Here is a 16329-nt window from a genome sequence, read left to right as displayed (position 1 = left end):
GAGAGAGAGAGAGAGAGAGAGAGAGAGAGAGAGAGAAATGGCTACGATTTTTGTTTGTTTCTGCTTTGTGTGTGAATGAAGTAAGGATCCCGGGCTGGTGAGTGGGTAAGAGGAGACACACACAAGACAAAGGGTTCAATGATGGGGCCTTGAGCGTCCCTGGTCTGGAACCTTTTGGAAGCAGAGGCGTGGCTTGCAGTGTTTCAGAATGCGCAACTTCAATAGATGTGGCTCACTATTCTTTTTTTTTATACCAGTTCCACAATAATAATAATAATAATAATAATAATAATAATAATAATAATAATAATAATAATAATAATAATAATAATAAATATATAAACAAATACATTATATTCATAATCTGTAAGAGCTATAAAAAGAAATACTACTAATGATCCATGGTGCAAGTAGCTAATATAATCAACAATTTCCAATCGCTCTCTCTCTCTCTCTCTCTCTCTCTCTCTCTCTCTCTCTCTCTCTAACATATACTGGTGACATGTAATTACACACACACACACACACACACACAGTGGATAATGAACAAATGATGTTGAGAGGAAAACTTAAATAGAACTACGAGATCGCATAGTAAAAAGATAGCCAAGGGAATATGCTTGAAGGATGTGAAGAAATATAGTTTCCCACAAAGATGTGTGGAGGTGTGGAATGGTTTGAGTGAGGAGGTGGTGTCAGCGAGGAGTGTGCATAGTTTTAAAGGAAAGTTGGATGTGTGTAGATATGGAGACGGGGCCACACGAGTATGATACCCAGGCCCTGTAAAATTACAACTAGGTGAATACAACTAGGTGAATACACACACACACACACACACACACACACACACACACACACACACACACACACACACACACACACACACACAGGTTACTGTGGAAGTTAGAGGAGAAGGGTGGCTTAAAAGGAACCAAATTAAAATGGATGGAAAATTACTTGAGGGGGAGAGAAATAAGGACGGTAGTCAAAAATATGAAATCCGAGTGGAGAGCAGTAGAAAGCGGAGTGCCGCAAACAGCTGAAGGAAATGGGACTACTAACCTTAAAAGCTAGAAGAGAACGAGGAGACCTAATAACAATGTACAAGATAGTCAATGGCATTGAAAAGATAGACAAGGAAGACATGGTGCTGGTGACAGAAGATAGGACAAGAAGACATGTAAAGAATATTCAGATGAGGCAGTGTATGAAGGATATTGTAAAATACAATTTTCTACACAGAATGGTGGAGAAGTGGAATGCATTGAATAATTAAATTGTTACAGTACATAATCTGCATAACTTTAAGGAAAAATTGGATAAATGGAGACATGGAGACGGGACACTATGAGCCCTGCTTGAACCCTGTACAATACAACTAGGTAAATACAACTAGGTAAATACACACACACAGAAGCTACAAGCCATTGAACTATTCATATAATAGCAGTTATCACCTCAAGACTGTTATTTCATAAGTTTCATCAATATGTTCTGCCTGAGACCAAATCCTTCCTTCATCTTAACACACTAATAGTATGAGGTGGGCAGTGCAGTGGATAAGGTGGGGAGCATGTGATCAAGCAGACATCCACACTTGGGTTCGAATCCCACCACATGCAGTCTTAAAAACTTTGCCATTTGTCGAGTGGTTTAAAGTTACCTACATGTCACCAAGATACCTAGGTTCTAAGTGGTTACACCAAAGATGCACGCCCTATTATGGGAACCACTATAAATAAAATTGCCTGCGCCATTAAAGGGTGGAAAATGAGCAGTGCTTCCTGTACATACTTTTCAAGTACACCTACAGGTGCTATTGGCAATAACATTTAAAAAATAAATAAATAAAAAATGGACAGCTGACTGCAGAATGAGGCTTTGGGGAGAGGGTGAGAGCCTGGCTGCAGCATGAGGCTGGTGTGGGAGGGAGTAAGAGGCTGACTGCAGCATCAGGTGGAGGGGGAAGAGATGAGTAGGAGGGTGGCTACAGCATGAGATTGATGGGTCAGGGTTTGAGTGAGAGGCTGGCTGCAGCATGAGACTGGGGGGAGGTGAGTAGGTGGGTGGCTACAGCATGAGGCTGGGGAGAAGGAATGAGAGAGAGGCTGGCTGCAGCATGAGGCTGGTGTGGGAGTGAGTGAGAGGCTGGGTACAGCATGAGGCTGGGAGGGGATGGGGAGTGAGAGGCTGGGTGCAGCATGAGGCTGGGGGGGAAGGGAGTTAAGGCAAGGAGAGTGACGAGAGGGCAGGTGCAGTAGGTAGGTGAAGTAACAGATGGCCACTAACTAATCTGAACTAAGGGATGTGGTTTGTGGAAAAAAATTAAAGTCACTTAAACATTAATGTTTTAAAATACTAGTATGCTTAATGATGTGTGCATCACATCAGTGGTTTACAAATCAACTACAGGCTATTCACTCACTTGACAATAGTTAGAAAGATTGACAAAGTTAACATTGCTTGCCTATGCCAGCACAGGCTGCACCTCAGGAAAATATGTCATCTTACATTGCACATAACTGATAATGATCAACTACATTTATATATTAATAGAAAATCCACAGATAATTGCTAAACAAATAAACAGAGAGCATGAAAACCCTTCTAAATCCATATTGATAATGGTGACAAAGCAACTCATTGAAAGGGTGAATCCATCAATGAGATGATAAGATGGATAAGGTTCCAAACAGACGGTGTTCATGACACATGCTTTAAGAGTAGCCTAGTATGTACTGTATTCACATAATGTTCTTATTAAGGCACTTGCTTCTCTTTTTTAAAGGAATGGAGTATAACTCTAAAGCATCTGTAGACTATGCTTCTGTAAATTGACTAGTAGGACCTGACCGATATAGATTTTTTGTGGCCATGCCAATTCTGATAAAGGGGGATAGAAAATTCCAATAACCCATATATCGGCCGATTAAATTTTTACGTTTTTCAAAATAAAGAAATAAATTAATACCTGCTTTTAATGGCTTAAATATAGCAAACTGCTCACTTCAGCGTATTCAGTGAACTTTTGACAGATTACCGATTATTTTCTAATGGCCACAATCAAGATGATTAAATTGGCTGGCCAACAAATCAGTCAGGCCTTACTGACAAGTAAGCCCTCAATGGAGTATTACTGCTTACCATTACTTTTCTCATGAACAAAATTTCCTCATCTGAGTCCGTTTGTTTCTAAAGTATTTTTATGAGTTTCATATAATAGTAGATTATGTTGCATTAATGACTTCTTACATAACCATCTGTTTCATATCCTGATCTTCAAAGGCAATCAAATAATTAGCCCTGGCAAAGGATTGGCTTGTCAACACTTGAAAAAAACTCTAACCTGTAGTGTTGGAAACAACATCACTTCTCGCTGCTGCTGCTGCTGCTGCTGCTAACCGTTCTGAGCACAGAGTGAGGAGAGAATCAAGCACACTCAGCATATGCCCTTCATTCTCCTCTTGACTGTTGTCCACTTCCATGTCCCAGGAAGTAACTGTGTCTAAATCGCATTCACTCTCTGCATCGTCTACACCTGTACCAAGTAAATATCAATGCACTACGTTGCTGTCCAAGTGAAAGTCGAATATTTCAAGTAAGATGTTTACTTCAAGTAACAAGATGATCAAAGGAGTGATAGGCTTACCAGGAGTAAAGACCCAGCCTCTCTTCCTCCGTGCCTCCTCAGTGGCAATGATGCGGACAGAGTAGATAGCACAGGAGTGGTGCTCCCTGAACCATGCCAGGTCACTTCGCCGCCGCATGTCACTCACAATCCATATCGGGTACTTGCTTCCTGCCAGACAAGAAAGCTTCTTTTAAATAAGTTATAAGACTTGAAAAGTTATCAAAGATTACAATAACACACTTTCTTCCTCAAAATCAAAACCCCAAAGCCCTGCCTCTAAAAGGAAAAAATGTTGGTAAGACAGGAAAGTCTTCCAGTGATACAGGTCATACACAGCCCATCACTAGCCTTCCTGCTTTGCAACCTTGCCTGGCTCTGGATACTGGACAAGCAACACTCCAAACTTGTTTGCAAAAAAATATATATATATGAGGTGAAATTTTCAACCCCACAAGTTTTTCTTGGAAGACAACACAAGGTTCATTGCACCACATATTGCTTTAGTGAGCAGTGATGTGATGGATGGATGGATGGTGGATAAAGTTTCTATCTTGGTGCCATATCAAGGCTGTATGGTGCCATATTTTTTGTCTAGAACAAGTTAAAAATCCTCAAATGTTATGTGAATAAAGCTAGTTTATTACCTATTTCTTGTTAACTATTCATAAATATTTTAATATTGATCAAAATACAAGTGCATGCACTCTTCACTATCCTCTAAAATCTAAACATTTCTGGCACTCAACAAAATTTTAAGGGTACCCATATCAAAGTTTCCAATTTTTTTTTTTATGTCATGTATTCAATCTTTGCATTCAAGTCTTTCTTCTTTCCCTCTTCCCTATCACAAATCCCTTGACATACAGCCTCAACATTTTATTTGTACAAAGAGTTGTCCTCTAGTGCCTGCAGTGTTCACCTGCTTTCTGCTGTGTGCTTCAGCACTCACTAACCTTCAAACATCTTAATGGCTTCCCTGATGAAGTAGCCTCTATCCTGCGCTCTCTTGGCTTCACTCCAAGTTATCATTTCTGATCGGTATTTCTCCTTGTAATCCGATGCAGTGAGGAGCTGTGAGTAATCCAAGCCATTGTCCTCAGCAAACTGCTGCTTGATGGGTCCACTCAGCCTTATTATCTTGCTCTTACTTTCATCTAACCTGAGAAAGATTTGTACATGTAATGCAGGGCTATGCAGTGCTATGCTATGTTATGCTGATTTGCAAAAACAATTACCTGTAAAATAATTTCACCTACTATTCTAAAGGAATACTGTGAAATTATTTTGATCTACATCCAGCTTTTCCTATTGCTGACATTTTTCATTGTGCTGTTCTCTAAATAAAATTGAATCACATTTTCAAAATGCATTTTAAAATCACAGAAACCTTTGAGTAAATAATGTGCTAGATTAACAACATCACTTTACTTACAACTGGTAACAATGCTTGGAATAATGCAATCAAAATTCTATCCTTTTCCTAAATGTTAAAAATATATTTTCTTGCACAAATCTATAAGCCAAATTATTTTCTTTCTATGATTATCCTTGGAAGACTGAAGAGAAGACAGGGTGTGTGACAACTACCTATGTGATATTGTCTGTGCTTGCCAGTATAATCCATCAATCAGTGGCTGACACACTCCACTAAGGCCTGATTCATAACAGTGGTAGTGACTGTTGACAGCTGCTCTCAAAAAGCAAGATTGCACAGCCACGTCAATATGTAAACTCTTAATCCTTCTTTTACAGATGTAATATTAAAGTAAGACACTTTAATAAATGCCACATTTCTAAACTACCACAATTCACTGTTACCTACATTACAGATAAAAACTGAGTTTATTCATAATTCAGTACAAGGCAAACTTCATCATAACATCATAGGTGAATCTGGAATGTTTCACATGACTTTCGGAGTTCTTAATTTTCATTTTGTGTCAAAAGGCAGACAAAAGATACAAAAAATAATAAAACAAGTTAGAGATCTCAACATTATGGAGTTTTCATCCATATTGACATATTTGGCTAGATTTATACGAGACAGCCATTTGATACAAAAGACACCTAAATACTTAGCTAAGTGTCCCTGGAACCTATTTTTGGCATGGTAGGCTAAATAGCCAGATATTTCAATATCTGCTGTTACAGTCAGTATGTCAGTCACAACATGCCATAAAAATTCATTAAGAAATCCATGTCAAGAGTTAAAATAACAATTCAACATTGCCATTTTGTCTTGTTTTAAGAAATTGTTTCACTGTATTACAATTCCTTGTCATTTCCTAGACAAATAAAGTGAAACAATTCCTCAGTTATCCAGCACAAAGCAGCTCAGACCTTGTCAGATAACAGCTCAACTAAACAACACTTCATCAACCTCCTTGGCCCTCCACCACCACCAAACTTCTTAATAACCTGACAACTCATGATACCACTGTATACTACAGGTAATAATAGTAATAACTATGTTAATGCATTTGAAACATGAAGTTAACAAGCAACCCTAAATAATATTGTGAGCATTTTGCTTTCTTCCTGCAGGTGTGTGTATGCATAGGAGTGGCTTTTTCTTTAAAAAAAAATGATTTTGTCTTCTAAATATTAACCACTTTTGGGTTAATATAATATGCAACCCTACATGTTTTTTTTTTTTTTTTTCTTATGTGGTTCTTGCACTGAAAAGTTTGCCCGGCCCTGTTAAAGATAATTCATATGAAGGAACCTCTATAATAATGCTCGTAAGAATACATTCACATTCACAGACAGCTCAGCTGTAGAGTACAGGAGTTATTACAGGATTCCATCCCTCATTCCGGAAGATGAAATAATGTTTTCTAGCAAGCAGAACTCTATTGTATGTTACTATATTCTTAAGTTAGTTGCAAGGTTTCATGAGGTCATTTTTATGTAAATCGGGTAAAAAGTAAATGGTGAATAGACACAGACAGCTACAACTCCTACAAAATACAAGTAAATAAATTTGGTACATGAAGTATATGGTTTCACCTGTCAAGAGACATGTACAAAACTGTCAATCTGTAAATTTGCAACTGTATCACATAGAAAAGAGACAGGAAGGCAGACTCCATCCATGCACAGCAGCAACATCTGCCAATGTCATTCTGGAGAGGGACATGCTAACACTGCCTCTGACTATATTGCTGTGTCTACCTATCATTGAATTCATGGGATGTCACCAAAGGAAGAATTTCCCATTCAATTAAAATGTAATTATCACATCAGGTATAAATATATTAAAATATTTCAGTGTTTAATTTAACCTTAAAACTGGAGTGCTGTATCTTTCTAAAAGTGTGGCATTTTGGCAGTCCTTACCTCTCCTGCAAATGGTCAGTGATATAATCCTTCCCTGACTTGCGTTTACCACTGAAAAGCAGCACCAGGACGGGATTCCTGGCCATGGTGGTGATACTGATGGTGGTGGGGAGTGACTGCTGCTCTCAGCCTCCTCTGCACTCTGCTGCACCCGTGCTGCCAGGTGCTGGGTAATTACCTTGTTCTAGAGTAATTTGAGCACTATCAGGGTAACATTATTTAATTTCAGGGTAATATTATTTTATCACCGTACATATTATGGTATGTTTCCTACATGTACATACATATAAATGATCTTTAATAAATAGATTTTTAACAAACAGAGTAATTTCAAAGCAAAAAGGGTAATGTTAAGGGTTTATTTAAGGTAAAGTTTGCAATTTGACATGGCAGCACTGTGCTGCACTCCTCACAACTAGCTGATGAAGACAATGAACTTGTTATGTAGTGCAACCAGTGCCTCAGTAACCACCACATTCACCACAGCTACAGGTACTAGGGTACTATGACAAACACTTTTTTCCTTTTTATGCAAGAGGGAAACTTGCCAAAGGCTATAAGAATAAAAAAAAATGAAGAAAAGGCCCACTTCAAATGCAAGTTCCCTAAAAGAATTGGAAAGAATTAGCCGAAAGACTGGGACAGAAGTCTCGAAACCTCCCTCTTAGATGAAGTTAAGTAATAGGAATATGGAAATACAGAAGCAAGCAGGGAGTTCCAGAGTTTACCAGTGAAAGGTATGAATGACTGAGAATACTGGTTAGATAACTCTTGTATTTGAGAGTTGGACAGAATAAGGATGAGAGGAAGAAGAAAGCCTTGTGCAGCAAGGCCACAAGAGGAGGGGAGGCATGAAGTTAGCAAGATCAGTAGAGCAGTTAGTATGAAAATGGCAATAAAAGACAGATATGCAACATTGGGAATATAATAGTCAGCATGTTGTCTGACTAATCTTTAGAGGAATGGTGCACATGACATAACTAGATAAAAAACATTTAAACACACTGACAGCTTCCTCAGTCTTGTGTGTTTACAAATAGGTCTGTCCCCTCACTATCCTCTTCTTTATTTTTTTCTCCCCTCAGTATAGTAAATGGTATTTTTCCTTCTTTCATATATTGACTAAGCTGCTCAGCCTTGAAGGGGAGTGAGACAAACATACTCAGTGCTTCACAGCAACATCTTCTCGGTCTTGCTCTTCTCAGTCTTTTGTCTATTGTTAATGCAAAGCAGACACAAATGTAATAAAACACAACAGTTTGGTTCTCACACCTAAGAAACGCAGCAGCAACACTCCCTGACCATGTTCCCCAACAAAGGACTGGCCACCAGAACACCGAACTCCCCGAGGCCCAACTCCCCGCCACGCACCACCATCTAACCTAACCAAACTAATAACCTAATGGAACCAAACTAACTTAACCTAAGTAACGGAACTAGGTTAGATCCACAGTGACAGTCAAAGCAGAAAGCACACCAGTACACATAATCGCCAGTATCCACACAGGACACATGACACAAGCCATACAATATCAAGGAATCCTTGTACAATGCCCTGCAGGGCAAAGCACTAAATATATTTACTTTTTTTTTTTTATTTATACCATGTGGGCTTTTCACGGGAATTTATGGGCTAAAGGGGATACTTTTTTTGGGGTACCTCCTATCTCAAAGGAAACCTTGTAACAAACGAAAAGTAAAAAATAGTAAACCTTTTTTTCTTACATCTGGAGCTATTCAGTGATATTCTAGTTATTAACGTGTCCTCTCCCCGCGGTCGTCTCCTAATACAAGTGACAAAAATATGGAGTATTAAAAACCTTCTTAAAACTCATACAAAACTTATTTTATCTTCATTTCTTCCTTATCTACGTTCTAAGATTGTGCAATGGTACCTTATTTATTTGGGCATCCTCTCCTAGTCGCTCAGCGTTGTCGGTGTCCTAAAGTAAGTTTCTTCTTCTTCTTGGGGGTTTGTTGGGGCCGTGCAGGCTGTGTGCCACAGCCTCTAGTGCCCCAAAGGTGTGGTATGCGGTGGAGAGGTGTTCAAGCTATATGCGGTGGAGCTGATTTGTTTTCTGTAGGAAGGTCCTGGTGAGGTTGAGGGTCCTGAAAGTCTGAGTGGTATTTGTGCAGCCACCCAGCAGGTCAGTCAGTGTTGGCCTGTGTGGGTGGATAGTAATCAGTGAGTGGAGGAGGGCCACACGGTGTGAGTGGTGACGAGGACAGTGCAGGAGCAGGTGTTCTGGGGTGTCAGGCTGTGTACTGTGTGTAGGGCACCAGGGGCAGTGGGGAGAGTCAGTCATGCCCAGCCTGTGCAGGTGGGCATTGAGGCGGGTGTAGCCAATCCTCAGTTCCTAAAGTAAGCGGTAAACACGAAAACCCCGCCCCCAAAAAAAAAAAAAATAAATAAAATAAATAAATAAATAAAAATAGATAAAAAATAGAAAGTTTGCAGATCTTGATCTTGATGCTACAAGTGGCTCGGGATAGCTCTGGGCCTTTTCAGTAGTTATCCCTACACCTCATAACATAACATAAATAATAGGATAACAAAGGGCCACCAGGGCCCATCTAGGTTATCCTGTTTCAGTCGCACAGCGACCTCGTCATCAGTACTTAAAGATACACTTACAAGTACACAATACATTATATAATAATTCTAAATATTTGGCCCATTAACAGGGCTAAGTCCTACAGCGAAATCCTCTACAATTTGTGATCTCCATACATGGGGATCATGTCTTGTTTAACTATAGTAAATTTCTTATAAAAACTATCATGCAGCGCTATACATAATTATAAATCTAAGAAATTTAAGTGCTTATCTAATCTGTTTTTAAACATTGTCAAACTAGTGCTATTTACAACGCTCTCTGGCAATGCATTCCAGAAGTCTACCATCCTATGACTAAAGAAATATTTTCTTCTATCTAACCTGCACCCTTGCTTTCTAATCTTCCTGCCATGATTTCTAGTCCTATTTCCAAGGTAAAGAAAGATCTCACATCTATGTAGTTTGTATCTGAGAACATTTTAAATAACTCTATCATATCCCCTCTTATACATCTCCTCGCTCGGCACATTCTCTCCAGAAACTTCTTCACAGCCTTTCACCTGTCTCACACAGTCCCACCAGCAACACCATCCATTCCCTTTCTGTCTTCTCCACTCTTTCATTCCTATTACGTCATAATTCAGTCAGAATCACATGCATCATCTCCCTCCTGTCTCTCTCATACTTATCACGCTCCACCACATGCTTCACCGTCTCGTCCTCCCCCATGTCACACATCTAGCACACTTCGCTGCGGGACTCAGACTACCCGTAGTATCTTGCATTCACATCCCTATACAATGTGCCCTAACGCGGAAGAGATCACCATCCAGGCTGCCATCATACCACCTTTCATACATCGGGATTTCCTTTTCCTTGCACCATTCCAGAGTAGTCTTTCGTTCCATCTCATTCAACTATTATTCACTTCACCTCTCTGTCTATCTTGCTCGTCCATTTCTTCGCATTCCATTCAGTTCCTACTCGGCCTCCTCTTGTCATGATCCATTCACGATCATTTCAATTCTTCCCAGCCATTCTCATCCCCCATACCACCTGTAATCCATTCTCTTCTGTCATTCTTATGCACCTCTTCCTCCATTTGCTCCCACTTTCATTCCACAGATACACCTTTCTCACTATCCTTTCATCATCCATTCTCCCCAACCTAACCTTGTACCTAAGTGTGGCTTTTACCAGTCTTTCCGTAAAAGTGTTCCATCCCATATCATCTCTCAAAGCTTCTACTACTGTGTACTTCGGTGCGTTCAGTGCCATTTTACTTATTCTATTCTGTCCCACTTCTAGCTTGTCAATTTCACTTTCATTCCATGCGATAACATCCATACTATACATTATACTAGGCGCAGCCACACTTCTCTCAGCACGTCATATTTACTTGCTTTCATTCTTGCTGCACTCCCCAATCGTCCTATACCCACTGGTTCACTAAGCCTGTCTTTTCATTCTTTACCTTTTCACACCCATTAGACTCACCCACATCCTCAAGTACTCATATTCTCACGCCTGTTTAAACTCATCCTCTCCAATTCTCCATACTGCATTGCTTTCATCCTCTGACCTATTCACTATCATTACCTTACTTTTCACTACTAAACCTAACTCAAAAGTCTCTTCCATACCCATCCAATAGAGCTGGGCACTTCCGTACCTCGGTCTGCACCTCCGCTCCTCCGTATCTGCGGACTACCAAGCCAAGTGCGGTGGTCCGAAGTACGGAAAAATCTTAAAAGTGCGAAATTCTAAGTCCGTCCCTTCGCACGGACCGAAAGGCGAAATTTTGAGTTCGCACATTATGACATCTGTGCCTGTTTGAGAGAGAGAGAGAGAGAGAGAGAGAGAGAGAGAGAGAGAGAGAGAGAGAGAGCAGCAAAGTCGCCAGATTCTTGTAACTAGAAAATGCCAAATGTAACTAAGAAGTAGAGCAAATTATATATATATATATATATATATATATATATATATATATATATATATATATATATATATATATATATATATATATGGAGCTAGATTATATTATTGCTTTGTATTTTGTTTTACTTTTTTGGAGGTGTGGATTAGATTTTTCAGGCGCGATTTAATAGCCTTGGGTACGGTACCGGAGGTGCGGTACTGGGCCGAGGGAAAAAAATTAGGCAAGGAAGTACAGGTACGGTCTATCTTTCTTTTTTTTTTTTATGTTATGGCCAATAGCGCCTGTAGGCACACTTGAAGTGTATGTAGGAAGCTTCCACCCATTAGTGGCGCATGCAATTTTATTTATAGTGGTATCCATATTAGGGGCCATTATCACCACCAAAGCGCATCCTTGATGTAAGGCAATTACACCTCCACTTAGAACCTGTGTATCATGGTGACATGTAAGTAACTTTAAACCACTCCACAAATGCAAAGTTTCAAGGCGACACGTGGTTTTATACGAAACTTCGCATGGACGTCTACCCGATCCCACGTTCACCACCTTATCCAATACGCCACCGCCTCACTAATAATAATGACAGTATTTTCTAGTAGTACACAACAGCAAGTCTCGCGTAAATCTTTTGTTTACGAAACAGCAAGAAATTTTTCTACACTAAACTTAAGCACCGAACTAATAGGCAGGGGCGTTCCTAGAGTATTTGGCACCCAGGGCAGATCATTCCTTTGCACCCCCTCCCAAAGGTGGATGTTGGGGTGACGGGTGGCGCTGCCGAGCGAAGCGAGGCAAAACAGCTGGGGTTGTGTAAGTGGTTTCCGTTCGTGCCGAGACACCCTTATGTTCGGCAACATGAAGCATCAAGTTGCGCTTCGTCTCGCCAACATATCGTCGCTTGCACGACGAACAAACATATTCATACACAACACTAGATATTAGGAATGAAGGAATTGAATCTTTGAAAGGAAAGAAGGATTTCAGAGTATAAGAGTTACAGAAAATAAAGTTAAACTTTCTTTCCGGAAAATGTTGTTTCAGTAAGTGATTGTTTTTTTTTTTTCCGAATCACGAAACTCAAATGGCCATAGTAGGATAATTTTATGTAATGTACTAATGTGCCATTCTTATCTTTTTGCAAAGGGTTATGAATATTATCCAAGAATTTTTTCATACAATTTTGTATTCTTCATATGGCACCGCCCCTCTGGTTGTCACCCGGGGGCGGACGGCCCCCGCCCCACCTTTAGTGCGCCACTGCCGATAGGGGATATAGAAAAGGGAGTGTTCATTGGCGCTTGTCACTCTCAGGTTACATCAATGTGAAGGGCTTTTCGTTACTACTGTATCTGTGAGTCAGGCTACGGCAACGCCTCAAAACAGTGTCGGACAATTTCTCCAGAAAGTAAGAACACCTATCAGAGAATTCTAGAATAAACTGTACCACACTGTATGCTGCGCTGATAGTAGATTGATTCTCATATTCAGTTCATCTTCCTCACGATGGATTTTCGTGCAGTAGTTTAAAAGAGAACGTCGCGGTAGTGTAGGATTTGTGTGCTGGTGAGAGAGGGAGCGGAAAATGTTGCGTCCTGTTATCTCCGGGAAACACTTAATGAAAACAGGAGGCGAATGTTATCATGCTTTTATCAAAGTCTCCTGGAAATAATAATGATGGAACACGTAGCAAAAACACTACTTACTACTACTGCTTCTACTACTATCATGCACCACCACCGCCACCACTATCACAATCACCAGCACCACCACCAATATCACCACCACCACCATCGCCACTACCAATATCACCACCACCACCTCTATCACCAGTATAACACCTCTCTTGGTCTGTCCTGAGCTCTTTCTGTCTGTTTTTTATTTTTCCTGTTAAGCTCAGACTCTTCTTAAATCTCCTCTTTCTCAGCTAACACCTGTCTTTACAGCTCTAGTTGACTTCCAAGTATCATATAAAGCTCTGTGTTTGTTTCCTTTCACTTTAATGTCAGTTTCTTATTTGTAAGTCTTCGTGCTCATGACTCGTTCCGAACCCTTGCCCAGAACAATCTCTCCGCTGCTTCCGCCTCGATTTTTTTTTTTTATCATCTCTCTCTCTCTCTCTCTCTCTCTCTCTCTCGAGAGAGAGAGAGAGAGAGAGAGAGAGAGAGAGAGAGAGAGAGAGAGTTTTCATTATCGCTGAGTTCAGAGTCACATTTTTTTCTTTAGTTATCCAAATTTCCATGTAACAAAGCCTACTCACTTTTTTTTTTTTTTGTCCCAAATGTCTTTTTTCATATTTGAACCTTAGTTTATTTTTTCATTCCTGTAATCATTCCGTCTTCAAATTTTCCTTGGTCTTTTTCCCTCAGTAGCTGTGTTCGCTGTTTCCCCGTGTGTAGCTAATAGAGTCTGCATGGGGAGACAATACAGTACCGTCACAGCCCTCCCTTCGCTTCCATCCTGTCACTCCGTTTTTATCATTTATTTGTTATCTACTGCTTTCCGTTTTTTATTTCCTATGCAGAATTTTTAGCTACTCAGACCTTCTACGTGGAGATAGAAGAGTTTGTAAATCCCGAGAATGAACAAATAATTGTATGAATTCCTTGTGTTATATTTGCTGTCAGTGCGTTTTCCAGACAAAACCATGGAAGAATAATTGTACACTGGTATTCTTAATAGTAGCCACTAAACATTTTTTACGACATAATTATAATCTTCACACACACACACACACACACACACACACACACACACACACACACACACACACACACACACACACACACACACACACAGTACATCCATCAGATATGTTTCTTGGTTTTGATGTATAAGTTCTTAAAAGAAAACACTATTTAAGGCGTGCTAGTTTGGCAAGAAGATTGCCATCTATAATTATATGACATTAGAATCTATTCAAAATCTGCGTTTTGTACTAAGTCTTAGGCACCTTTTCTCTGCCCAATGCCGCTTGCTACATGCGTTGACAGTATCCTTTAGGCATCTCCAGTGTAAATAGGGGAAGGTGGGTTAAGACGGACCACTTAATAATGTATTGAGTCTAGAAACCACATTTATATGACTTTTGGGGATTTGTTGGTTTGTGGTGAAGCTTTGGGATGTTATCTTCAAAGTCTACACACGGATCACGGTTTTTAAAGGAAAACAATGAAGCACAAGAATTTACAAAATAATAATTCTTATTGGGCCCAAATGATGAGGTAAGACGGACCCCCAGAGGTCCATTTTACCCCGCAAACTGAATATGAAGAATCAAATCCTTATTGACATAAATCATGGATGAAAAACTTTTTCTCGTCATCATCATATCCTTTCACATTGCCCATGAGCCAAATTTATTGGTACATATCAACCGAAGAAACAAAAAAAAAAAAAAAAAAAAAAAACTCTCCCTCATCACCATCTATCCCTGCACAACATTATGACATAAATCACACACAAAAACCTCTTCCTCAGCTTCATCACCATCTATCCCTACACATTGCTCATGAGCCCAGCTTTTGCAATTAGCACAACAAACCCACCGTTCCCTTCTCATGGGGTCCATCTTACCCCATTAGTAAATATTCAAATGTCGAAATGTTTACCAAAGCATCCATATTTACTATGCCAATTTATGGCATCTATATATCATGTATACACTCATGGGCATGTATAACATAAGTACTAAATCATTATGATAATTATTTCAATATAAAACAAGCAGTGTCTTAACTTGTGCAAATAACATCAGCACTATAAAATGACAAATATTTCCCTCTGATGCGCAAGGGAAATTTATCATGCCTATTGGTAGTGATAACGTTATTGTTGGGCGACGTGAAGGCCATCTAGGAGTCAAATTTTGAAACTCTCCCTTTATGCTTGGATTTAGAAGGGGGGTTCCATCTTTCCCCATGGATCCGTCTTACCTCACCTTCCCCTACACACACACACACACACACACACACACACACACACACACACACACACACACACACACACACACACTGGATAGGAGCTCCCTCAAACAAAAGTCTTCTCGAACAACGACACGGGAAGTATTATGTGAGATATATCACATAGGTACTCTTAGTATAGTATAGTGGCGGTCAATAGTTGAACAATCCACCGTACTCCCTTCCACTGTGAGGAGCGTTTTCCCTCCATCTCAAGTCTTATGATCGGCGAAGAAGGTTTTATAGAGAGACTCTCACCAGATCAGACAACTTGGTTTTGAAGAAAACACAAAGCACAGTGCAAGTGAGTGAAAGTGAACGCATAAGAAGTATTTTGACCATGACTTCCTGGTTTTCGCTTGTCTCTCACCTTTAGTTATTCCTTTCTCGTTTTCTTTTATTTATTTTTTTTAATGCAAGAGAGAAACTTGTCAAGGACAAGAAAATGTAAAAAAAAAAAAAAAGGCCCACTTAAACTGCAAGTTTCATAAAAGATTCAAAAAAGGTTTTAGCCAGAAGCCAAGGACAAATGTCTGGATACCTCCCTCTTAAAGAAGTCTAGTCGTATGAAGATGGAAATACAGAAGCAAACATAGAGTTCCAAAGTTTACCAGAAAAAGGAATGAATGATTGAAAATACCGGTTAACTCTTGTATTAGAGAGATGGACAGAATAGGGATGAGAGGAAGAAAAAAGACTTGTGCAGCGAGATTGTGAAGTGACAGATGTTTGAAAATCTTCCTATTGAGGATAGATTAAAAAAACAACAACTTTAAATAAGTAAAAGATTAAAGTTATAGGACGATAGTTTGAGGGATTAGAGCGGTCACACTTTTTAGGAACAGGCTGAATGTAGGCAAACTTCCACCCCGAAGGAATGGTAGAAGTCGATAGAATTTATTGC

At 39.7% G+C, this 16329-nt stretch overlaps 1 protein-coding gene across 1 annotated transcript; it reads right to left on the bottom strand.

Annotated features, from left to right (window-relative positions):
- Positions 1-2335: 2335 nt before the first annotated feature.
- On the bottom strand, positions 2336-9004 carry LOC123515923 (phosphomevalonate kinase-like). Its single transcript, XM_045274823.1, has 5 exons — positions 8866-9004; positions 6971-7154; positions 4585-4790; positions 3650-3799; positions 2336-3538 (listed from the first exon to the last, which is right to left on the bottom strand). Exons 2-5 carry the CDS (start codon positions 7054-7056, stop codon positions 3342-3344), a joined length of 639 nt encoding a protein of 212 aa, XP_045130758.1. The 5' UTR covers positions 7057-7154; positions 8866-9004; the 3' UTR covers positions 2336-3341.
- Between the last annotated feature and the right edge of the window lie 7325 nt (positions 9005-16329).

This window comes from Portunus trituberculatus, chromosome 40, assembly GCF_017591435.1.
Source record: "Portunus trituberculatus isolate SZX2019 chromosome 40, ASM1759143v1, whole genome shotgun sequence".
Classification (NCBI taxonomy): Eukaryota; Metazoa; Arthropoda; class Malacostraca; order Decapoda; family Portunidae; genus Portunus; species Portunus trituberculatus.
This window is presented reverse-complemented; position numbering and strand designations above follow the sequence as displayed.